The sequence below is a fragment of the Seriola lalandi genome, unplaced genomic scaffold, assembly GCF_002814215.2.
Source record: "Seriola lalandi dorsalis isolate HSWRI2012SDOR001 ecotype SW California unplaced genomic scaffold, Sedor1 jcf7180002054968, whole genome shotgun sequence".
Taxonomy (NCBI): domain Eukaryota; kingdom Metazoa; phylum Chordata; class Actinopteri; order Carangiformes; family Carangidae; genus Seriola; species Seriola lalandi.
In genome coordinates this window covers 667,841-694,075 of record NW_019525519.1, presented here as the reverse complement: position 1 = coordinate 694,075, position 26,235 = coordinate 667,841, and the positions used below count along the sequence as shown (strand labels likewise).

At 39.8% G+C, this 26,235-nt stretch overlaps 2 protein-coding genes and 1 long non-coding RNA gene across 5 annotated transcripts; 1 reads left to right on the top strand and 2 right to left on the bottom strand.

Annotated features, from left to right (window-relative positions):
- Positions 1-202: 202 nt before the first annotated feature.
- LOC111646271 (uncharacterized) lies at positions 203-12,733 on the bottom strand. Its single transcript, XR_002759951.2, has 2 exons — positions 11,943-12,733; positions 203-2,793 (listed from the first exon to the last, which is right to left on the bottom strand). It is a non-coding gene; the product is annotated as an uncharacterized LOC111646271 (long non-coding RNA).
- Positions 12,734-12,899: 166 nt separating this feature from the next.
- On the top strand, positions 12,900-16,941 carry foxf1 (forkhead box F1). The gene is made up of 2 exons (XM_023395725.2): positions 12,900-14,164; positions 15,315-16,941. Exons 1-2 carry the CDS (start codon positions 13,186-13,188, stop codon positions 15,476-15,478), a joined length of 1,143 nt encoding a protein of 380 aa, XP_023251493.1. The 5' UTR covers positions 12,900-13,185; the 3' UTR covers positions 15,479-16,941.
- A 1,799-nt stretch (positions 16,942-18,740) lies between these two features.
- mthfsd (methenyltetrahydrofolate synthetase domain containing) lies at positions 18,741-25,988 on the bottom strand. 3 transcript variants are annotated; one of them, XM_087170913.1, is made up of 9 exons: positions 25,845-25,988; positions 25,622-25,725; positions 25,175-25,267; positions 24,984-25,097; positions 24,545-24,658; positions 24,336-24,426; positions 23,226-23,338; positions 22,787-22,912; positions 18,741-20,815 (listed from the first exon to the last, which is right to left on the bottom strand). In XM_087170913.1, the coding sequence occupies exons 1-9, from the start codon at positions 25,870-25,872 to the stop codon at positions 20,054-20,056; spliced, it is 1,545 nt and encodes a 514-aa protein (XP_087027039.1). In that variant the 5' UTR covers positions 25,873-25,988; the 3' UTR covers positions 18,741-20,053. The 3 variants fall into 3 exon arrangements, with proteins under 3 accessions (XP_087027039.1, XP_023251530.1, XP_023251529.1); XM_023395762.2 differs by lacking the exon at positions 24,984-25,097 and having other exon boundaries at positions 25,154-25,267; XM_023395761.2 differs by lacking the exon at positions 25,175-25,267.
- Between the last annotated feature and the right edge of the window lie 247 nt (positions 25,989-26,235).

Sequence of the window (26,235 nt, the reverse complement as noted above, 5' to 3'; positions counted from 1 at the left end):
ATAAACTGCAAATCCAGCTTGTGTACAGCAAGGACAATTAGCACTGCAGGTACTAATTGATAAGTTCTGTATCATCCTGGCTGACACTGGAGTGGTTTCAACAGAAAGCACAGACAGTCTGGGGGCTGCAGGCATTAGAGAAAACCTAGACTTCTCAAAGTAGAAAATAGAAAAAAGAAATAATATGATCACATTTTTCAGCTTGCTTAAGAATCAACGGGTTTATTTACACAGTTCCTAAAATTTCATAAGACTTTTAAACAAAAAGGCATCACTGATATTTCTGACTGTGTGAAGTTATATTTTCATTTGATTGCTATGTGCAGGTTTTACAATAATTTTTTCCCTTCATTTAGTTGAAAGAGAGAGCAAGACAAAGTTGACTGATCCAACATGAAACATCTGCCACCTGAATGATTCCTGAATCAAATTGCCCATAGCAACGGCTCGAGCCTGGGCTTTTAAAAGAGCTATTTCACCCTAATACATGGCCCATTACCAAATGGCCATTCATCACATTAACCCTGCCTCTAGAGAGCTGCCAGTGTCTCAGTCAGTACAGTGCCACAGTGCTCTCTGTCTCCAGTCAGGACACACTCAGCAGCATGTCCACTTTGCCATGACTGTGTTTACCTGAAGAATACACAAAGGCAGCCTGCCGCAGGCTGTATTAACGAAGCGAGAAGAAACCTCTGCTGATACCCACAACATAGACTGATTGACCCTCTCATCTTATATACTGTATTGTAAGTAAGTTATTTGTCATTTTGCAGGTTTTACAGTAATGTAAAACAGTACATTATTGAAAGGCAAGTTTTTTACACTGTGCATTCAGTGCATGATCTGATGAAGATACAACAGTAAAGGTTGCTACTAAATTTTCCACAGAGGATACAAATGCAACAATCAGCGCACTCTCATAAAAACACAGACAACTATATTTTAAAAATTCACAAAAATAAACACTTTCGCCAAACCTTTAATTAGCATGAAGCTGTGCGCTTTAGCTGGAATTAAGGAGCTTCAGGCCCAGCTGTGGTGAGCCTGATTACTTAATAATATGGTGATAAACACAACTATCAATCAAAGCCCCTGACAGGACTTACAATTCAGGAGAGATCAGCCAAAATAAGAGCTGCTGACTCTCTCATTGTGGCGGTGTGTATGGGGGTGTGTAACAGGATACCCGCTACAGTCAGCAATGAAGTTACTTGCACCAATGTAATGAGGGAAAGAAATAAAGTGTCACTTTTATTTACAGAGCAGAACTGCAGTAACTTCAGCTGTCTCTCGAAAACAACACTTGTGCAATCTGAAATCTGAAGTCGCTCCGTGTGGAGGACAACAATGACACTATGTTTGAAACACTGGTCGAAGCCACAGTAAACACACCTTACAGTACATAGAACATAAAGTCCTGCAGAGCATAATGCAATACGTGTCCAGTGTGGTTCATGCAGCAATGATACTGTAAGAACAGTCATTCGCATATATCATAAACATATTTTATAACACAAATGGCAAATGCACATTATAATATTTTATGTTTGAAGCCATAAAGTGCACAGTTGCATGATGTGTAAGATGAAGATGCTGAAAACTGAATGTCAAGACAGTTTAAGCGATGTGTTTAAAGACCTAAGCAGCATCTTCACTTTACAGTGGTTTTGGTATTTTTATAGAATCTTTTCCATAAACACACGTATCACTTAATCACATTGGTGCTGACTGTCGCTGGCTTGCGTTCATAAAATCCACTTGTCACTTAAATTTAATCCACCATCATAATTATACATTGACTATTATCATAATTATATGAATTTTTTCCTAAACCTAGTTCAACTTGGGATATGCCTTTGATAGACACAATGTCAGACACAAAATATTAGAAATTGTTATTTTTCTTTTGTAGGAGATCATGACCAGGAATTTGAATTGTGGATGAAAAGAAAATTATTTCAAAAAGTATTTTTAAATCATGTCAATATAGTACATTAATGATGATAAAACACTATATTCCATCAGTGCAGATTTTAATTTTTAATTTAAATTAACAAGATAGATTTTCTCCTTGTAGCTGAGAAACATTATGAAAATGTTTCAAGATGAATCCGGCAGCGAAATGTACAGTCATCAAACTGAAAAAACATTTAACGTGTGGAGATACAAGTTTTCATTCTATGACAGTGATGTGTGTTTTACCTGCCTTGATTAGAAAGACATCAATACATCAAGAATTTCCTCAAATTCAATTTATGCATGATTTTCTTGATGAATCATCCTTCCTATTACATCTGTTTTATCAGTTGAAATAGAAATAGATGGACACACATACTGTACTTGCACGTACAGTACATCATTAGTAACTACCACTTATTTTGCTGCTGGGTTGCCTTTGCCTCGACATAAGTCCACAGCGCTACTGAATGCTGCTGTTTTCTGTCGGTTCGAAAGTCTTCACAGCACAGATGATGTGAAATAAATTCTGGTTGCGAGAGGTAAATCACTGCAGCGCTCGGGGACTGCAGCTATTCTCTGTCACCTCGCCACTTTTAGCAGACCGTAGCTGATTTCCTTCCTTGCGTGACTCCGGAGTGTAAACACACAGCCAGAGTGACTCATCACTATTTCTCACTTCCACCGTCTGATATAAACACATGAAGGGGTCAGAGGTCATTTTGAGGTGGTGAGTGGGTGGGTGGGGGGCCAGTATGTCTCCCCATAAGACATCTTCCATTCTCCAAATAATTCACAGCTTCCTGTGGCCAAAGCCGCACGCCTGCCCACTCCAGCCTAGAGGAAGGAGAAAGAGAAACACAGTTAGAAATAGAGAGAGAGAAGGACAGACCATTTGGGTGATAGATTACCTTCGCTGCCACACCGCTCTTCAGCAAAATGGAAAGAATGCGGTCGTGATGAGCTGGTATCTCTTTTCATCCCAGACAAGAAAAAGAGTGATGGTTGGAGACGAGATGGAGGGGATAAACTTGGATTTACTTGCGTGGCATAAATTGGCAAATTGATTTCTAAGTTATGAAACCTTGGTTATATGCGCCTGCCAAATTGTCTTTTGGGCCGACTGGCATTTTATAAAAATGTGATGTCTAAGTCCTGATCGGCCTTCCTGAGCCCTGCGTTATTGCAGGGTATAGTCGGGGTGGAAGGGAGGGATAGCCACTTCCTTTCAGGCCCCAATCTGAAGAAGGATCCAAATACAGTCCAACATCAATCACTTTGCACTCCACAGCTTTCCCAGTACCATTGTTATAGAGCAGACCAACGGAAAGAGGCCGGTAGCAGGTGGAAATAAAAAGCCCTTTGACAAGTATAGGGTAAGATTCCTCCCAAGATCGTCACAACATTTACACAAGCCAAAGAGAGCTGCACACACACACACACACACACACACACACACACATGCACACACACGCACGCAAATATTTAGTCAGCAACATTCTCATATGCACTGATACATGAACACATGCACAAAGCGCAAAGACGTGTACACACGATGCAGCCATGTGCACGGACAAAAAAACACAGAGACAGACAAATGGAAATAAGTTTCCTTCATAATAATATATGCTGCACCACTGTGTAGAATTGACATTACAATGTGGTTTGTTGTATGTATCAAGTATGCAGCTCCCTTTGCAGAAGCATGATTTTCTTGGATGTGAATGAACATGAATGTGATTAGAGAATGTGCCCTGAACAGACACAGCATCTCTATTTTTGCAATATTTGTTTTAGGCTGTTTTTTTCTGTCACCCAGTTGACACAGTTTGCCACAAACGTCACACCCCTTCCTCTCACAGTCATAACTCAGTCAAATCAAAACACACACAACACACCACACGCACAACCTTCTGCAATCAGTGGAGTTCTCTCTTTATAGTTGTGTCTATTGAGGTTAAATGTCCATAAATGTACTTAGAAATCAGATTTTAAAAAAGTACAAATTAAGGTGATTGTCGTCTGTACATTGCAAACAGGAACTGCCAATAGCCAAAGCAGCATGACTTTCCATGTTGTTGATCTGCCAAAAATCATACAAATAGGCTTCAGGCTAAAAACACTGAGGTGTAGAGAGTTTTAATTGAGGCATTCAGACATTCCGCAAGAGTCAACCTCAATAACTTTTCATCAGTTTTGACCAGATTTTTGACACTTGATGGGAAATTGATGAGCTGAAGGAGCTGTCTCTAAAATTCATGCAAAATTGAGTTTTTTGTTGATAGCGCTCTCATTTTTAAATCATGGACACATTCTGTTCATCTGATATTCCTCTGATTATATATCCAACCTCCAGTTTATACAGTAGATTATGCAACATGGCCCAGTGCTATTCTGACATATTTTCCCATTGTTAATATCTTCTGCTGTCCATTATTCATTTCCACTGGGCCATTAACATTGACAGATTATATGTCAACTCAGGTTACACTTTTTCCTTAATTGTTTTGAAGGTGGAGTTCTAATACAAATCATGCTTTATCATTTGATCAATATGGTACATGGTTAAAATATTTATGATATTTTGCATATTTTGTGAGCCACTAAACTTAAACATATGTGTATGAGGAGTAAAAATGGCAGAAGAAATACAATTAATACAGAAAGTGAGGCACGTAGACAACTTTCAGTGCATGCCCGGCATGAATAAATTCAAATTTTGTTAAATAAACATACAGATACAGATACAGACAATAACATACACCACTACACTACAGCACTAATGTCTTCAGCCGTCAACTAGCCCTGAATCCTTTTCATTCTCGCTCTGTCCTCTGCTTTCTTTCCCTGGCACTGCCCACTTCAACCCCCACAGCTCCCCCACTGTTCAACTCCCCCCACTTGGGATCATAGGCTAAAACCTGGCAGGATCACTGTCACATGATGCCCATGCGTGTGATGCTTCGCTGGGACCCCCCTCTACTCAGGAAATGCTCTCGGCCTTTTTCCCACCCTAGTGTTCCGCTGTGGAGAGCTGGGCATTACAACCGAATCCAGTTACCATCCCAAAGCATTCCTGACTGATTCCAACCACTGGCCTGGCTATGGGTTCCCACAGACAATGAGGATATGCCCTCATTTCAAACCGGCTGAAGCACTGGGTATCAAGTTGTGAACTACCAAAGCTGTTTATGGCAGAACAGAGGAGTTTGAGCTCCACAATAGACAATTACCATGCCCACGCATCCCCCTCCCCTTCATTCAATTTGTGGTTTGTCTGTAGGTGGGTTCGGTTCTGTGCAGATTAAAAATAGCCAGCCCATTCCAGACAAAAACTGCGAGGGACATGGAACACACATTGCACAAAATGATATCTCCCATTGTGGTGTACTGTTTGGGAATTCTTAATTGCTTTTTCCGATGCAGCTTGCCACAGGAAAATCCCCCTTCAGAGTAAAGAAAAAAAGAGTTGGTGAGCTGTGCGTAAACACCATAGATATTATGTAAACATGCATGTAAACACATACATATAAACCCATGTCGCCCCATGTGCACCCATCAAACTGCCATCAAGGCAGTATCAAAGGAGCTAACCTGCAGCAGAGCCGGTTGTGGCCTGCGCCTGCCCTCCCTCTCTCTTTTGTGTTCTCCACTGTGGTTTCTGCTTCAGCTCTTATTATTGATGTCTCTCCCTGCATCAGACAAACCATGATGGACTGGCCCTGGGAGGTGTGCAGGGCTGTAGGGTGGGGCACCAAACAGGCTCCCACACACAGTGTGGAACTGAATCCTCTCAGAAAGGCCACAGCAGAGCAGAGAGGAGCAGTGATGCGGAGCGCCGAGGAAGCGTCTAAAGGAAAATCTCTTTGTGTTTTTTGGCCTTATATGGGAGCGGATAGCAATGTGCAGTGTGTTTTCATCCATACCCATCTGCTGTCATGAATGCGTGATATCTGCAGAGGTGGTCACCGGGATAAAAAAAAAAAAAGCATGAATGCTTTCACACGGGCAAAAATCGTCGAAGATAATAATGCAACTTTGTAATGAAGTTTAACATAATAAATTAAATCCATATTAAATTGCAAATTTACTTTACTGATCATTTATATATTCTACATTATGAGAGCATCATAACAAAAACCCCATGGAGAAATAAATGCTCAATATGATCCCTAATTATTCTTCAAACACGAGTAACACAATCATTCAGCAACCCAACAGGATCCTAGTTTGAATATTCAACAGCAAATTTAAATGTACTTTTATAAAAAATTACATTAAACATTGCAAAACATTAAAACCGATAACTGGGTTTAATGTTGTCGCTGATCGGTGTATACACGTTCCTCACTTTACTGGATTTGAAGACCACACACAAACACTAAAATACTACACTGGAACATAGGGAAACCGACAAACTTAAGGGATGTCAAACACTGTCATTCAATATTTAGTTAGAATAACTTGGTGTCAACAACTTTCATTAACTCTGTTAACCAAACAGTTGAAACAAGTTGGACTTTCTCATTTTATCCCGGACAAAGTCTGATATTTTTTTTTATAAATATATTAGAATGTTAATATACCTGAATAATAAACCAGAACACATATCCTTAAAATCCTCATGCGTCTGTTTCATTGTAAAAAATTTAAAAATCAGAAATATTGTTATATAATTTTTGTTGTATTATTCCATAAATTGGGCTTGAATACAAAGACAAACCATCTGTCAACTATTCTTACAAAATCCTACATTGAAACCACAAACTTTTTTTCTTTGTGCATTAACCTTGAAAATCTAAGCTTCAAATCAGCTCATATTTTTATTGTTTTAATATTTTTCTCTACGCTTTGTATGTCTGTTTTTTTGTCCTGTTTTACACAAAGATCAGCTTGCCACCTTGCTGAAACACCAATTTGCTGCAAACAGGTATTTAAAATTATGGAAGATTTTCCCTGCAAGTGCTAACCACATTTGGACAGTTTGGAATTTGTAAAACCTCTAGACCTGCCAAATCCTCCCCACTGCTGTCCTTCATGTCAAATTATGTGGTACTGCCTATGATCACAAAATAAACCAGAAAGAATTTTACATATGCCTTTTTTCTTTCTTCATTGTCTGAAAGGCACGTTTTGCTTTTCAACATGAGGCTGTCAAACGGAGACGAGTTTGAAAATTGAACCTAATCTGCTTTTACATGTGACAAACAAGTCAGAAGGCTACAGAAATAAAAAAAAAAAAAGGCAATCTGACTATTTGAGTGGGTTATCTTTCATTTGACAATATAGTACACCAGAGACTGTTGCGGGAAGGCATGTGAGGTTTTCCTGAGGAGGCCGGGGTTCTCACAATAATATCAATGACTCATGTGTTTTGGCATGATGGCTCGCGCTCTCTGTGTAGCGCGTTGTGTGTAACAAAATAAAAAAATAATACTTTGTGTCGATTGCTCCATGATCCCAGAAACAAATGTCAAATACACCTGATGACTTACAGGTTAAAACACTCCACTGATAATTTTATTATCTCTGCTGTGAAAATGCTAATGAGCTATCTAACCGAAAATATCAGATATAAACGCTAATAAATACATTCAATGTGCAAGCATGAATTCAATTTTATTAAAGGTCTGCAATAATCAAACACTGTCAATTATCAATATAGCTACTGATCCTTGCATACCTGTTACTGCAGGTGTGCAGCGCAGACAGACAGGTGAGCGTTTTCACGCGTGATTTCTACCAACCAATGGGAAACAACATTGGGGACTCCAGCCAACTGTTTGATTATTACATTAAAGATATTAGCTTTTAATGCAGTGTATGAAAGGATTATCAAAGAGAGAAAATGTAGCCATTGATACGTGTAGTAAATTTAAATTAAAAAGGTGCGAAACCTCCAGTACAAACATTTCTAGGAAAAAAAATTTAAACGCCCATTTTTTTTTTAAATATCACTTCCATGATAATAACAGGTTGTTATCAGCCGCTCTATGTGATAAAGTCCGTTATTAAACTTTAATCAACTTTATTCATAATTTAACATTATATCAAGCTGTCTCTATCTTCAATTACAAAGACAGTGTCTGGATATATCATCTGTTTGAATCACGTGTGAGACCTTTTAGAGATGAAAATGAAACGGAAGATAACAGCGATGAAATACATGTCGGGGATCAGATTAATGAACACCTTACAATTCCCTTCAGACTGCAACACCTGCGACACGAGGCACGGTCTGAAAATATGAACTGAGTTAAACAGCAGGGTCCGTAGTGCCAATACATACTGTAGCTGGTTGGTGCCAGTGCCGTGCTCAAGGACACGTCAGTAGTGCGGATGTTTGCAGACTAATTCGAATGAGTTTGCATACTTCCATAGGCCACCAAACATGGGCATCTCTATGCTGTGAAATTAATATTAAGTAACTAATCAACGTGGAAGGGATTCTGAGAGGAGGAACTAATTTACTTTGCGCCTTTACACACGCAGCAAGGCACGGGGCAGACATCTCGGCAAGAAAATTAAAAAGTCATAGCGCAGTGCTGCTGCAGCTGATTACTGGAGAGGGTGGTGCCTATCAAACACACTTCACATCCATGCAGCGGCCCGGTGCGTGCAATCAGCGGTCTGCTAGCAATCCCGTCCTTTCTCCTTCACATAAACACTACTTAAAACGAAAATATACACGGCCACCTACAGCGCAGGGAAAGTGATCAGGGGGTACCCACCTCGACATTACACTGTTTTCAATTAAAGCGACAATGTTGAGTGAACTGCAGGCGACACTACAGAGACGAAGAGCCAGGAAACCAATTAGGATGCATCTCAAAATAATTTGTTGGACAAAAAAATCGGAGACACTAAAACGTCTTGTTTACACTTGAAATACCGACTGATAAAAATGATTTCAGATATCTAGTCTACATAAGATTATTATTTTCTTAATACAATTTTAATTTATGCGATCAATATTAATCAAAATAAGAGTTAAATTATTCATAAACATCATATTTATTTATTTCAGAATCCCTATAATATGAAGACGAGATAAACCAGCAGCACAGGTTTGTTTTCTAAAAACGCTCTTTTTTTTATCTTCTGTGTAAAACTGACAGCCTGCAACTTGTATGTGCACAATACAGATTGTTGTTTACATTGTTTACATGCTAGTCCTTCACTATTTTAGTCCGATATAAAGGTGAAAAAATAAAGTAGCATAAATCAAATCAGACATATGTGTATGTTATTATATAAAAATCGATTCTACTATCAAACTCCAAATCAGTTGCAGGCTCTCTGACCGTTTGTAATTCTTATGAACATAAGCTACTATGTTATGTTTGAATTTCCACTTTTTAATCTTTATGGAGTGTTTTTAAACGAATACTTTAATATTCATCTGTTTGAAATAATATTAATAAAAAATGTTTTAATTTTTTTCTCTCCAGATTGTTTAAGACAGGCGTTTTAACTAATAACATCAGAAGGGTGCGGAATAAGTTACTTGTGTGACTGACACGTTTAAATATTCACAATATAATTAATCTTTTTTTTTTCTTTTTTTTTTAGAGCTTGCTTTGAAACTTCAAGTTCAAGTCAGATGAACTTACGACCAGTTGATCGATCACTCTGTGGCACTGGCCTCCAAACAAAGTCAATGCGGCCTCTCGGTGACCCTCTGCGGCCCTCTCTCACCACTGAGGAGGGGAGCTGGTTTGTTTCTCACAAGATGATCGTTTGTAAATAAAATGTAATCTGAGTTTGACACTTAAAATTCTCAGAATCGCTTTGGATCGTGCCTCATCACCCCAACGGTTTAATCTGCTGCTGTGAGACCAAATCAAATTATAGGCCCACTGCTCACCGATGCAGCTGCTGGATCTATAATCCGCCGGGTGTATTCGCCCAATTGGCATGAATGAGCAATAACTTTGAAGTTACCTGTGTCCTGACTTGCTCTGATGAAGCAGCACATTGTAGTTTTGTAGGCTCTGGAAGAACAAAGCCTGTGATATCAATAAGATCTTAATGTACAAATATGAAATTAATCCTTGCAAGAGAAACTCAGAATGTAGCCTGTACTGGAAAGACTGAAATACAATGATGTTCAGATTACAGGCCTACGAGGGAAAAAAAAGGCCTAAATTATATGTATTTTGGCGTGTTGACGTGGGGTGCCAGCATTGTATAAGGCTGGAGTAAAAATGTAACCAATAAGAAAACATGTATGTGTACAGTCCTGCAGAATATTGCAACAACGTGATTTTGAGGGGTCCCACGCTGGTTTGAGTGCACTAAATAACGGTAAGACGGCCCGGAAAGCCTGTCAGGACTGTTGCACTCTGCGGTGTACCTCCACCTAAGTGGCCGAGCATTCCTGAGGATGCAGCGCTGTCAAATATTTCATGATGGGACGTCATGGAAAAGTGCATGACTTCGTCTGCGATGGAGCAACAGGGAAGCTCTGACCTCGGGACTCAAGCCTCAGTAATGATGAACATAATCTGATGCTCTGATGGCATCCTTTACATGGGAGGAACAAAATGTTTTAAATTTGTGAAGGAGCAAAAATGTTTTAAAATGTGGACATATCCATTGGAAAACATTTTCTCTTTCATTTTTTTGTTGATGCAAGTATATTATGATATTAGGAGAATACCTGTTAATTTCGATTGCTGAAATACGACCATTCAACATTCAACAGTGTGGGAAATAACATAAAAATAACATAAAAATAACAGATTTTGCTGTTTTTTACTGAAGAAAGAAGAATGCAGCAGGGAGTAGCGCATCACCGTCCAACACTGATGGTTTGCATAAACATTGCAGACACTTTGGATGGACATGCAAGTTAAAAAATATACAGATCTATAAATAACAAAGAAAGAATAACATGGCACGGGGCGAATGAGCTTGTGAGAAGAAAAAAAAAAGCGCCTTAATGGAATGAAGTCATCAGCGGTAATTAAATGCAGTGGGCAGAGGGAGGACGGGAGCGCGCCTGCCAGTGGTGCGCGCTGGGTGGTCCCTTGCGCTGATAAATGTGTGGCCCTCACTCCAGGCGAGTGGCCGAGCAGGCACTGGTTAAAACAATACCTACATTCATTTATCCATGGCTTTAAATCTCCCCTGCAACAGCAAAAAAATAACAGTGGCACGTCTGTCACCTTTGGGTTAACAAAGACAATTTGACAGTGAATTGTTTTCTCGCTTCCTCTGTGGATGAAACAAAGAAAGTCATCCATTTGCGTTTTGGGACTAGACAGTTCCGGTAAACATCAATAAACCATCTGGTATTTCTGTTACTTGACATTTGATTTAAATGTGCTTCCTTAAAATTGCTGTCGCATTATTTTACGCAAAAATAATACAGGAGTTTTACGCACGGAGAATGAAGTCGCCAAACATTCTCTGGTTTTACGCACAGGCCAAAATCTGCAAAGTTGCTCATCCACTATTTCCTCCGGTATTATATTCCACAGTGTGAAAACAGACAGCCATCATAGGCATCCACTGGAAACAGTAACGCCGGCAGAGATCAAAAGCACAGCAAGCTCATCTAACAGAACCCACGGAGAGGCAAAAGGTTGCAGGCAGCAGCTATCGAGATCTCCAGGGAACAATAAGCAACCTACTGTCAACAGTTTTGGGTTATGGACTGATCGTCTTTCAGTAGCTCTCGCGCACAGCTGTAGAAAAGCCAGTAAATCGAGCTAAAACTAAGCTTTTCGACTTTGGAAACACAAACAGATAAACAAACCGGTGCGCATGCTCTCATGAGTGAATTACAATTTAGTTAAAGCAAAAACATTCTGCAGAGCTTTGAGGCATAATTTAGGCTTCGCTGCTCTAATTATCCTATAAAGGTATCATGTCACATTAAACAAACTGAGCATCTCAGATTTTCCAATGTGGCACTGAACTAAAGCGACCACAGTTCTGCTGCTGATATTGCGACTGAAAAAGTGTTAAATCCACCTTACTGTAATTCCTGGATCATTCGATGGTAAAACTGCCGGCAGGAGTCGATCTCAAGTCCCAGTCCGGGTTTCTGTGCTCAAAGCTCGGCAGTCCGGTGTTCACTCCTCCTGCGTCCCTGCGTAAATATTATGACTGCATTACACAAACAATATTCATGTGTAAAAAAAAGTCCAGTTTCTACACAAGACGCTGCGAACAGACGGGCATATCGCATCAGATTGAGTATTAGCTGATCTAACGGGGCTTTTGCTTGATTTTTTATTTAAAGAAGGCCAGGGAAAATGTTTACATTTTGCTGTATAAACATCCTGCCCATGTTCCTGTCTATCTTTTACAGAAATCAGGAGGGTGGTTTTGAATACGAGGCGCATGTTCTCTGGCAAATGCTTTTCATGCGCTAAAAATGTTTTTTATAAAATATTTCAGGAGTTTAATAACAATGGAGACATGACCTATTTGCCGTGCTGGTGCATCAACCGTGTTGGCTTGAAACGGAGAGATACTGTTTGCACTGCAGGCTTATGAGTCTACGCTGTTTATATCACAACGTTCAGTGTCAAAGAAGAAAGGAGAAAGAAATAATAATGAAATTCAGTTTTATTAGAAAATAAGAAATCTGCATCTAAAGGCCCTGCCCAGTGCAGTTACTATCAACAGGCTACTGCGTGATCATGTAATACATTATAATCCATATGAATTTCTTAAAACACTATTGCAAATATACAGATATAAGTTATTACAGGCTGTATGGGATATATATATTCCCTATTTAAATGCAAGGAAGGGAAAAAAACATTTCCCTGAAAAGTGAACGCACACAGATGTGCATGCTCACAGCCCACCACTGGAGTAGGAGGGAACTGGGCGGGTCCCAACATTAGGATGGCCAAGACATCCAGCTTCCAATGCGCTGATGGCAACAGATAAGTAAAAAGTGAGGTCCTCGGACGCACGACAACACACCAACTGAAGTGGAAAGCGGCTCCTGTTCTGCTCCTTATCCCATTTCGGACGCTGCGTACAAGGCGGTCCGGCTTCAGACTGCTGCAGGACTGAATCAAAGGGAAGAAGACAGAGTTAAGAAGACAGTCTCGCCTTTGGCTTGCGCGTTAAGTTTGACTACGTTTAATTTTTTTTTCTTGGCTCTTTATGCCAGCAAATTAGTATCCAACTTTGTTGTGTGTATAGGTGGAAAGGTGGAAAGCAACGATTTTTGTTTACTATCTCGAAAACTAAATTCAACTAATGACGGCAGAGGTCCAGCAGCCCCCAGCGCAGACTCCTGCCCAGAGCAGCCCGATGTCTGCTCCGGAGAAGCCGCACGGACAGACGGCGGTGATGGAAACCGCTTCCTCCACGACGAAAACCAAAAAGACAAATGCAGGGATCCGTCGACCAGAGAAGCCCCCTTATTCATACATAGCTTTAATAGTCATGGCTATACAGAGTTCTCCAACTAAGCGCCTGACGCTCAGTGAAATATACCAGTTTCTGCAGAGCCGCTTCCCGTTTTTCAGAGGCTCATACCAGGGATGGAAGAACTCCGTGCGTCACAACTTGTCGCTGAACGAGTGTTTCATTAAACTGCCCAAGGGCCTCGGCCGGCCGGGGAAGGGCCACTACTGGACTATCGACCCGGCTAGTGAGTTTATGTTCGAGGAAGGCTCCTTCAGAAGGAGACCCAGGGGTTTTAGGCGCAAGTGCCAGGCGCTAAAGCCCATGTACAGCATGATGAACGGCCTTGGATTCAACCACATCCCCGAGTCCTACAACTTCCAGGGGAGCGGCGGGGGCCTATCCTGTCCGCCCAACAGCTTGTCTCTGGACAGTGGGATTGGGATGATGAATGGACATTTGGCAGGTAACATGGAGGGAATGGGTCTGTCCGGGCACTCCATGTCACACTTGTCGACCAACAGTGGACATTCCTACATGGGAAGTTGTACAGGATCCACTGGGAGTGACTATCCTCACCACGACAATTCCGCCTCGCCCCTGCTCACCAGCGGGGGAGTCATGGAGCCTCACCCCGTCTATTCGAGCTCAGCCTCGGCGTGGGCTCCAGCCCCCACGGCCTCACTGAATAACGGTGCTTCCTACATTAAGCAGCAGCCTCTGTCTCCTTGTAATCCAGGGGCGAACCCGCTGCAACCGAGTTTGCCCACACATTCCCTAGACCAACCTTACCTGCACCAGAACGGGCACAGTACCACAGATTTACAAGGTGGGTCAATATTTCAACTTCATAATGTTGCATGAAAAAAAAAAAAAAGAAGCTGATTTTATAAAGGAAAGTGAAATTAAAGGGACAATATGAAGTAAGAATATTTATTTCCCATTTTTACCAAACCACTTAATTAGCCTATTAGATAGCACAGTTTCATGTTTAGTATTTTCTACACATGGTCAAGCCTGGTGGGTTTACAGATTTGTAAGGTTGTATGCCAAAATGGGCCTAATGGAAATAGTGAGGTAGCCACAAAGCTTTCGAAATGCGCTGTATTTTGCAATCAGTGAATCACAGGCTTATCTGAGCTGTACAAAGCCGAAGACGAATTCAAATTAAGACCATTAAGGAAAATGATGCAACTAAAAAAAAAAAAACATGCATATTTTCTCCCACGAAAATTACCTAAGCTTAGTCACTGTCCTGCTCCCAATTAAATAGAGCACAGTGATCCTCCAAATAGAACCCAGATATGATGAGTCTCAAACTCGCTTGGTCTAAATTTCTAGAAGTGGTACAGAAAAAAAGAAAAAAAGAAAAAAGAAAATCAGAGAGAGTCTGCCGGGACAGTTTAGAGCAGTGCCAATCTCCGGGCAAGCAAAACAAGCGCGGTTTGGTCCAGCCTGCCTTGCCCCGAGGCCCTCAGTCCTCCGGGACTGGCGTGCAAGAGGGCCACTGTCAATTAGCCCTGCAAGCCCGCCTCCCCCTCTCACTATCTTAATCGTGCTTGCTAAATGGACTTCAGGTCTACGAGAAATATATAGGCATGCACTTGAGTCAGTGAAAAGGCCTATATCTACAAATTAAATGTAAATTTGATGTTAAAATACAAATAATAAAACATGCTAGACAGGTATCAGTTTGGGTATGCACTCCATTTATTTAACCACTAATGATACTACTCTATTATTATTATTACCATCATCATTATCATCATTAAAGTCAATGGAAAGGCTCTTAGGGTAAATGTGTAATATCTTGGGTAATTAAAGCTTAAAATATTAAAATAATTTTATTATTTTTAGATGTCAGAATATCAAATAACTATCTTAGAAACTGGGAGGATATATTATTTTAATTCATAGACAAAGTCTCAGTAAACCTTGTGACATTACAAATGATCATGATTTAAAATACCTTTGTGCAGGTATTCCTCGGTACCATTCCCAGTCTCCCAGCATGTGTGACCGAAAGGAGTTTGTCTTCTCGTTCAACGCCATGACGTCCTCAGCGATGCACTCACCGAGCAGCGGCTCGTACTACCACCACCAACAGGTCTCCTACCAGGACATCAAGCCCTGCGTCATGTGATGCCTCCACGGACAATCTGCAAGACCAGAGGACGGTGTCACAGACTTGAGGCGCGCAGCAGAGTGAACTGAAACGAGAACAAACGAGTAAATAACCACTGAGAGACATGAAGGCATATGCCCCCGGCCCTGGAGAGTTGCTCACCGCTTCAAGTGGACCGGACTACTTCTCTGTACTGGTTCCCACAGCGACAAAGACACGGAGACAGGCCAAATCATCACCAAAGCAACCACATAATAATAATATATAATAATAAAAAACTTTTTTTCATGCCATCAACATCGACCAGCGGGGAAAGACTGGGCGTATGAAACCCTGCTGCTGTTTGGTACTTAGTCCTGCAGAGCGGATGACTACCACTTCACACCTTTGTTCATGTTTATTCTTATTGTTAAAGTAGGCCAATGTAAAAAATGCACACTCATTTTCTTCATCTGAAGTTTTTACTTTTCTTTGACAAATTAGACTGAGGCTCTTTATTTGGACGTACATACCAGCATTGAATTTGAAATGAACAATTATGGACATTACACATATACTGTAAGTCCATATATACTGTGTAAAAACGATGAAGGCACTTTTTGAATAGCCTATAAGCGCAACTTTTTATTTATTCTGTAGGCCTGCATATTTTAATTTCAGGCGAATTGGCCAAGGAGGTATATGCTTTATTGGCAATATTTGTCAGAACGCTTATTATTTGTTTTAAAATGAAAATTGAGGATATATTGTAAGCACTGTTATGTTGTTGGGGTAGATATATGTAGACCATTACTTTCAGCACTGTATACTTGTATATTGTTAGGAAAATTAGTGAGGGCTAATCTTTTGGCTATATTACAACAAATCATTTGTTGGACGTTGAAGCCTAAATCCACAAGAACAAGACATATTTCGATTTTATCACACACCTATAATCTCTGGCATTTTTTTTTTTTTGGTGGGGTGGGGTGGGGGGGCACTGCAAACAAATATGCCACCACAACTGAAAATTTTAGCGACCATTATTACACAATGAACCCAAAGGCAACAGTATTTAAAGACAGTGAGGCATTTTCCTGAAAAGAAAAAAAAAACCACAATATTTATAATAATTCAGCAGGATTTTTCATAAATGTATAATCTTGTAATTAATAAATCTAAAAGGTGGGTAAACTGAGTTCATGTGGGTCTCATCTACATCTTCGGCGACACTGAAGCCAAAACATTTAAAGAACATTACGCACAGGTCCACAGTATCATTACAGAAGTTCTACAGAAAAATGTAACATGAATATCACAGTGGTGTCTGTATAATGCATTTCAGACCATGGCTGCAGCCAGAGTCTGGCAGTTTAACCAATCAGCGCAGCAGGAGCAGGTCGTGCCTGTTGTTGTAAACTGATGTTATATGAACAAATCTGATTTTCCACAAAACGCTGATTAATTGATGTAGATTTAAAATAAATGGTTTGAAAAGTTAATTGTAACACGCATTCTATTTGAGAGTCCACGCGGCAGTTACAAAGATTTCACTCGCGTTTGGTTACAGGTTGTGCAGTTGTTTTCCTCTAAAGCATTTGGTCCAAAGAATATTTCCGCATAATACCCTGGTGAAAATATAATAAACGGTGCTGATAAAAAATAATCCTTTACCTCCTGTAATGAATAGTTCAGGTTGTCAAGGACGCATCAACTTCTGTAAATCTGCAGAGGAAAGAGCTGTAAGAAGATACAGATTCCAAAATTACAATTTATGAAGAGGGGGGAAAAAATTAAATAGGTTTAACATAAAATATGAAGGAAAGCTGTGCAGGCAAAACCTTGTACTTCTTAAATATTAAGTTCAAAATCTATAGCAAAGGCACAGGTATAAGATTCAATCATACAAATAAGTGAATCCCTGAATGTCTTGGAAATACAACATACTGTTTTTCAAAAATATAACAAAAGGCACATGAGCCAATTTTCCTAAATGCTCTTTATCAAATTCCTTGTTGTTTGATTATTATGGCAAAAAAAAAAAAAAATCAGTTTTACCAACATGAATAACTTGTTGCTTATAGTTTAAGGCTAACGCAGGTAATATTAATTTGAATTGGCACAAATGAAAAAAATGTATACATATCTTTTAGAATTTGAATTCTTTTAGTTTCAGAGAATTCTGTGGTGTTGAAAGCAACAACAGGTTGTCCTCATGCTGAAAAACATGGCAACATAGTTCACTCAGATTACACTGATGCACACCTCATGTAAGTTAGTTAAAGGAACAGAGTAATTGAAGTTGTCGTCTTGTTAATATTATTGTGTATATCATGCAGTTGAGGTTTGTGTGCAGACATACAGTACGGTAAATCTTTTTTCTTTTGTTACTTGTGTAACTTTGCACCCTCACAACGTTGACCACTGACTGAACCCCAGTAGAATGAGCATGCAATCGAGCACAGGGGCTGCAGGCTCAACAGCAGTGGAACAGCACATTAACAAACCGATGACATTTGCCGAGGTTCAGTGCTCTGGCGGGGCTGAGGGAGAGCAATGGGGCTCCACAGCTGTTCCCTGGCCAGGCCTGGATGACAGCTCCATAAAAAGCCTGAGGCCTGCCCTTTGCAGACAGACATGCTGCGTGCTTATGTCTCAATACAATCAAGACTTCAGAGAAAACAGGACACTTCTCTGGCAGTACAGACCGACACGAAGGTGAACATTTATCGGGTAATGCCTGTGCAGGGGGGGGGTGCAAGTTACAAGTTATTGGGCGCTAAAGTCTGGATAAGTGGTTTGCATATGTGTGATACTCTTGGTATTTCTAAACTAACCTGTTGTTCTGCCTGGAAACCAACAGTACTAATGCAGATAGATAGATTCACTTTCAAAAACAGGTGTCATTAAGAAAACATCAATCTCTTAAAATTTGCTTAAAATCTTTGCTTTTACGGTGCTACGGTTATTCAAAAGGTTAAAAGTTGACTTTATGATTGGTGTCCAATGATCACAGTTTTGTCAAAATTCCATCAGTGGATTGATATATCATGTTTAAGTTTAGCATCTGACCATACATCACTGCATCATCAGTACAAAGATTCACGTTATTCTTTATGACAGTTTGAGGCGTGTTTGTTACAACTGGTCTAAGGTCTTTTTTTTTTTAGTTTAAGTTTGCAGTGTGGTCTCCAAAAATTGCAATCAGTAATTCAATAACCCCCAGATATTTGTTAAAATCAAAGTGAGATACTGCACAATTGTTTAAAATTAATAAATAAAGACACTAAGACTGAACAGGTACAGTCAAACACTTTAGTAGAAATTGTCTCTATGTAACATCTTACAAACAGATGCATAAAGTCTGTAACAGCTCATTCAGGCATCTCCTATTCACTAAATGTTGATGCTGGCATCATACCCAAACCGATCTAACCAGACATGCCATGTACAAGTCTTGTTTTTTATCAGTAAAGGTACAAATATCACTGCTTGAATGCACAATGTCCAATTCCAAAATATTCAGAAAAATAACTAAGTGAGCAGAAAACAGAACAGAAGAAATCAAAGAGCTTAGTGCCTCAACAGTTGTTATTTTTAAATTAAAATAGCTTTGGATGTTTATAATCTGCATAACAATAGATATTTTGAGATAATACCTAAATCGTTTAAAAAAAAATTTTGAACTGCAATTGAACCACAATTAAATTATGGCCATTTAAATTTATTGTATTGCTGTAGTCTGTGATATGTGTGTATGTTCACGTCCTCTAAATTTGGTTGAAACGGCACAATATGTCCAAGATTTATGGTAGTTTATGTGAAATAGACCACATTCATTTAGCAATGAAATGGAATAGAAAAAACAACCAACATGCTTTTAAAGTGATTCAAATGTTACAGATGTGGTGAGGATTGGATGGAATTCATAGCGGTGAAAAGAACCAAAAAAAAAAAAAATCTTTGTGGAAAATCTTTTTGGTCAAACATTGTGGCATATATGGATACATAAATGTTAGACCAATGAATTTTCAATTTTACTATGCCTCATGGGCCAGGGACAATCGGGGTTGTATAAATCGCCACATGTTGGCACTACCGCAAAAAAAAACTAACCATTTCTTCCTTTGGCCCAAGTCCTCAGTTCAATGTTTTTTGAGATAACTAACAAGTATTTAACAAACATATTGTATGTTGACTCTGTGGTTTGAAAGAGAAAAAAAAAAAAAAAAATTATATATATATATATATATATATTTTTATGAATCACTCAAAAAAAGCACCTTCAATGACAAAGGCTCTTGGGACACAGACCAGGAGGTGTGTGAGAATTAAATAAAGGCACATTGGTGTATTGGTTAAATATAATTAAATGGAAAGAACAAAATACTTTTCTAGTGAAATGCTTTATGATGCTGGGATTCAGAGATGATATTTTTAGGTATTGTTGTTGCATATTTTATTCATATATTGTGATGTTCATTAGCAGTCACAGTCTACAGTTTATATAACTGAGGTCCTCTTGTAATAAATCTAGATATTCATAAAAGAAAAAAACAAAACAAAAACACAACTACACTCTTCTTAAGGTGTTTAAGGTTGCTCCACTGTTGCCTATTGCTCATACTGCTCAGTCTTTTCAGCTGTGTCACCCTTGGTATCTGGTGATGCTGTTTCAGATCTTAGAGCTGCTGATGTTCTCAGTCTCCTATTGGATTGTCCAGACCTCTTGCCTCCCCGTTGGCTCTTGGCCAGCTCAGCCTGCAGACTGTGACCATTCAGACTGAGACCCTGCAGAGCCTCCAGGGCCTGCTCTGCAGCCTGAGGGTCGCTGTAGTCAAGGAAGGCCCTGTGCTGAGCTCCCTGCCAGGTGAGCCTCAGCGGAGCAGCCTCCCTCTCTCTGAGGGCAGTTTTCAGCTCACTAACACGCAGCCCGGCAGGGATTCCTCCCAGGTATACCGTGGTCACACTTGGAGGAAGCCTACGTTGAGACATGACTTCACTTCCCCTTTCATCTGAGCCCTTCTCCTTCATGTTGCCTCCACTTTTTCCCTTTCCTTTCTCGTAGATTTCTCCCTGTTCATCCCTCCTGCCATCTCCTCTGCTTTCTTTTCTCACTCTAGCTGGGCGCAGTCTGGCCCTCTGTTCTCCCTCTGCTCTTTTCTCTTGTTTGGAGTCCTGTGTGGATACTCCCTCAGCATCCTGCTGCGTGTTCTGCCTTGGCCTCCGTCTGGTTTGCCTTTTGGGTTGACTGGTGTGCAGACGAGGCTCTGCTTCAGCAGGCACCGCCCCCAGTGTTACATCCTTTCCAACCTGTTCCTCCAGAGCACGCAGCTTCTTCAGGATGGGGATCTTCTCCAGCTTTTCTGTGTCCAGCTGAAGACACAAAACTGGACAGGCTCAGGTAAGGCTGAAAGGGGAGGGGTGTCACACACAGCAAACAAATAGCCCTGCTGAGAGCCAAGGCAGCATACCTATGGATGAGTTAAATCAACACCAAAGCAAAAGCTGACAAATTAATTGGTATTACTCCATCCTGCACAGCCCATGCTATGGTAATAACTTTCTTTATAGCAGCAGGACATTTCATTTCCCAAGCAGTTAAAAATAAAAACTTGTCTTGATTTGTTGGGTCCTCAAGTGTCTTGGCAGCCTTTGATGCTGACCAGTCCTGTAAAGGATATACGGGGCTATTGTTTTTACAGTGGCCTGTTTGACCTGTCATTCCCCTGCCCCTGCAGAGCCAAGCTGGCTGGGCAGAGGAGCCTTTGATGATCAGACATGGCCTTCCTGCCTGTGAGGTCACTGGGTCCTGTTTACTTACATGCGTGTCTGAAGGAAACCCAGAGGTTACACAGAAACTCTCCACATGATAAGAATAATATCCCCATCATGTCTAATTAAAGACAAATTATCAGGTGGAAAAACACATGACATCTCTGCCACCCTCAGTAAATCAGAAGCGGTTTAAGGCCCAGGATCTCATTTATATATAGACAGATGATGAAGTACCATTGTAATAGTATACTCACACAGTTAATTATTTATTTTGTTTTGTTGACCGTTTTTCCTCAAGATCATTTTCACTCTTTTGTGTTTGATAACTGGTTGTTTGGATGTCTTGGTGCACCATAGTACATACAGAATGTACTCTAAGTTATGTATATAAAAACTAAAATGATGACTCATATCATTATTGTTATTGAACAGGAAAGAAAAAGAGGGAGAAGAAAGGAGTACGTTATTAGCACAAAGAAATGAAATGCACACAGAAACAGTTGGAATGAGTCCTCTGATGAGGTGTGGCATCATTGTATGTCCATTAGAGGGCAGTGTCTCTAAAGAGAGTAGCTAAACATTTTGATAGGACCATCTCTGTACAAGCTTATTTTCCAAGTTTACTAATCCCATTCAAGGGTCATAAAGATGTGTACTCCTCAGTCAGATCAGAAGACACCTGACATGGAGGACTGGTTGAGAAAAACTGGTCTAGACTATAAAACATACACTCAAACAAAACGATCTGCTGTTTGTTAGTTTACGTTAGATTAGATTAGGTTCAACACAAAGTTAATACATTTTAACATCACAGACATTATCATATTGCGTTAAAAATAACCCAAGTGCACCCAGTCTTTGAAACATAAATGTACATTTCATATACTAACAACACTGGCAAGGCCTTTTTCAGCAGATATTGACTGGTAAAGCACAGGTGTTACTAATAACATTAAGAACAGCTCAGTTCTATTCAATTGTCTCAGCTGCCATGACAGTGAGCCAGCCTAACACCAGGACCCTGAAACTACAGCAGCTGAATCAAATTCAGTAATACTGCATGTTGTTTCATTTCATCGAGGTACAGAGGTTGACCCATTGTATTATGTACAATAAATGTTTTGCCAACCGCCTATTTAATGCACTATTTATCCTTATAAAACAGCCCCTGTCACCATACAAAGTTATACAATTCGTATGACTGATCCACATTTTAAAAACACTGAATGACTGAATCAATAATGAACTCAATAATTTTTTTCCTCACATTTGTACTTTTTTTTTATTTATTTATTTATTTTTTTTAATTCAACAGTTTGTTGTCAATCTGTTATGTTTTGGGGGGCAAGAGAGGACAGGAAATAAAGGGAGAGAGAGATGGAAAAATGACATGCAACAAAGGTCTTTGGTCAGACGCAAACTGGAGATGTTATGGTTTATGTTTGGCAACTTAACTCCTTGGTCACTATGGCGCCCCTTTGAATCAACTTCACAATGAAATAACTGTATCATGAACTTACAGTAGCACTAAAAAGAAAAAAAAGAAAAAGGAAAAAAAATTAAATTTACCTTGGTCCAGATGATTCCCTGTGGCTTGGGTAACTGGCAATTTGTTTTAATAACTCTGGTGGGAGTGAGGATGTAGTCCACAGTCAGGTCATGACTTTCTATTAGCTCCTCTGGAATCTCCACCACCTGAAAGGACAAATATCCAAATTAGCCATCAGCTAACAGTTGATGTTTTCCATCAAACTTCATAACAATTTTAAATAATTTTGAGAAAGGGAAAATATTAGTTTAAACCATATTTTGGAGTTTTATGTTAAGCTTTTTCACCATTTTCTTGCTATAGTATTTGTCAGGTTTTTAATTGATAACATGAGTCAAACTACAGATACTGTAGCTTTAATCAATAATAATAACTTCACAATACAGAAAAAAAAAAAAACAAAAAAAAAAAACATAAAACCGTTGGTTTGTTTATTTAGTTTGACCTTAACAAACTAACCTGGCAGTCATGGACAACAGTAACCACAACAGTTGACTCGCTCACAGCTCCCATTGCAGCCATCATGCCATACTCCATGTCAGCGAAGCCCTCTCCTTTTCCAATTCGAAAGCCTACAAGAGGAGGCAGAAGCAAAGGAATTTTTTTTTTTCCTTTCATTTAAAAAAAAAAAAAAGGTACGTTTTGCATTATGTGATAAATACAACAGTAGTCTACACCTAATCTTTGGGGTGGCATTTTTCCCTTGGCCAGTATCACAGATTCACTTAATGTGTATAAAACTGAAATAACCAACACCTGCATTACATTCACCCTATTAAAAATAGTGCAAAACAGACACTGACACACTGACTTACATGTTGAAGGCAGCTGTAGTAATGTTTTCAATTCATAAAAAATAACTTAATTTTATGGAGTCTGATGGGAACATGGATGAACCCTGTGCAACAAACCCTTTATGAGAACCATGTGGCATTGTACAGTTAGAGCCATTAGGAAATATATGCATTATGGTAAACATGTCTGTTTCACTGAAGCACTGCACCAGTTATCTCAGGCACTTTGAAAATGAGGATCAAAACACATTGAGTGATGGCACAATATTCATGTAAGGGAGAACACACCATAACCCACAAGGAGCAAAATGGATCTGATTGCTCACATCTGCCCTCATTCTCATTTCTATTCTTCGTCAAATCTCCCTGACAGGATGTCCTGGTTCCGCAGTGATCACAATATTTTGCCAAACAACTTGTCCTTTTAGTCTCCTGTCATTTTCCACAGTGTAATAAACAACAATATCATATAAAGCATGTCATTTCTAATATTCAAAGTATGGGTTTAACAGATTCAGTATCTAACAGACTATGAATCTTGGGTCAGTGTCAAATTTTGCAGCACAATAATATTGGAGGGAACATACTAATGATTTTGTCTCTCATGGAGTTTTACTAGTCATTAATACTTAAACTGAAATAAATTTTAAGCAAGTTTGTGCTAACTGATCATCTATTAGAATCGCAAATTTGCAATGTTTTAGGCTCTCAGTATTTAACTGAATTGGTATGTTGAGATGGTGAATCATTGGTGGAAATGCCAACTGACAGTCACCTTTCTCTGACACCGCCACTGAGCCAACCACCACCAGATCAACCTTCACCTTCGCATCCAGGCCAACAGGCACACTGAAGTCTTTCACACCCTGAAGGAAGAGGACAGAAGACAGGAAGAAAAGTGGAACAGGTTAAATGTTTGGGGTTTATGAATGAGAAGAAAATTCTGGATGAAAATGAAAATATGTACAATCGGTAACTTCACACCTGAGAGGAAGAGCATATCTGTAGCTGTTCTTTGCTGGCCCCCTGGGGAGGAGTAATCTTATTGAAAAGACCAGTACGGAGACGAGGAGTTGGGACCAATAAAGTTTTCTGTGCCTGCAAAAATAATCCAAAAATTATCTAGAGATTTGCAGTTATTTAACATATTTGCAGATTAGTATTGGATTGGAACAAATTCAGTGAGTGTTGGTGAAAATAACAAATGAGTAGATTCAAATTTAGCAGACGCAAAGTACTGATGTGCCTGATATGTCACTTTAAGAAGTTTAAAACAGGAATTTCTAACAGTTTCAAATGTTAACCCCTACATGTAGGTAAAATTGACATGGTTACAAAATGGATAAGACAGATTTAAGATACTTCTGTAGTACAGCCTGAGGCAATATGGTTCTTAGTGCTTTTTTCCACAGTGCAGTGCTACCTGTAGCACTGCAAGTCGGGCACCCTCCAAAGGTTTGTCAGGATCCACCTTCACCTCAGGTGTCTGGGTGAACACCTCCAGCTCAGACACCCTGGCACAGGCTGTGAATGCACCCTGTTTGAGAGGAGGGCAGATGATATTTTTTCACTTTTCTCTCAGAGTTAACTTACTTCCAGAGTGACAAAGCGCGCCTGCTGCTGGGGTCTGTCTGGGTTTACTTTGACTGTCTGGCTGGACTTGAACTCCTGCAGGTCTGCAAGCCTGGCGCACGCTTGATTTGCACCCTGGCCATTAAGTACACAGTAAAAGAGATGCATAGATGCACAGACAAGATAGCCATTAATAGTTCACAGTTCAAGAAAATCAGTTAGGAGCTGCTGTCCATACCCTGATGTCATTATTGTAACAGTACTGTACCTAGTTATTTAACATGTTCATTTACTTTCCCAACACACGGAGCACAACAAAGTGACTTGAACGAGCCTGTATGAAAAAAATGTGAGTGAATGAATGACAAATTAGATTACTGATCAGAGCCTTAGTGATAGCCCTCAACAATGCTGACATTGATGCCTCTATATAACAGTTTGGTTGCCAGTGTAACTGAACTACTTCACTCCTCCTTCAGTTAAACCTGCCTTGAAATTTGGGATCCTGTGGTGAACAGGCCTTGGGAAGTTGGCGAGATTCTTTTCTTCGATGTAGTCCCAAACTTTCTGACGAATGTCCCATTTGGACGCTCCTGAAGAGAAAACGAAGCAACATTAGCCAAACGTTACCAACAATTACATCTGCTCCACTTTGGCATGCGTCGATATTAATTTTTAACGACAAAACAAACGGCACGAACATTTACCCTACCAGGATTTATTTTTATATCAGGCTCCATTGTGTTATCAGTGAATACAAATTAGTCTCTTCTTCAGCACTTCAAGCAGTAAAATGTCACACGTGAGTTCTGTAACATAATACTAGAGGAACAGCTGCTTGTCATGTTTATCATTACTACGGTGGTTCGGGAAGACCAGTCTTAACAAAACGCGAAAACGACAGCGCCACGAAGTGGCTCGCAGAAGGAACCACACCGGAGTACGTTTAACGAAATACTGACTCTATTTAGGTGAGTATTTTCTAACTTCACTGTTCTACTCCTTCCTCTCAAACTTCTATGCCTTAACACCATAAAGCTCTCACCTGCACAGACATCGTTCTCCCTCAGCTTCTCTCAGCTTCTCTCAGCTTCTGATGTTGT

Excerpts from the sequence above, each read along its gene's own strand:
- mthfsd (XM_087170913.1), bottom strand. The coding sequence starts at position 25,872 with ATGGAGCCTGATATAAAAATAAATCCTG. Across the intron at positions 25,726-25,844 it reads TGATATAAAAATAAATCCTG|GAGCGTCCAAATGGGACATT; the intron begins GTAGGGTAAATG and ends TTTTCTCTTCAG. Across the intron at positions 24,427-24,544 it reads AGATATGCTCTTCCTCTCAG|GGTGTGAAAGACTTCAGTGT; the intron begins GTGTGAAGTTAC and ends CTCTTCCTTCAG.
- foxf1 (XM_023395725.2), top strand. The coding sequence starts at position 13,186 with ATGACGGCAGAGGTCCAGCAGCCCCCAGCGCAGACTCCTGCCCAGAGC. Across the intron at positions 14,165-15,314 it reads CAGTACCACAGATTTACAAG|GTATTCCTCGGTACCATTCC; the intron begins GTGGGTCAATAT and ends ACCTTTGTGCAG.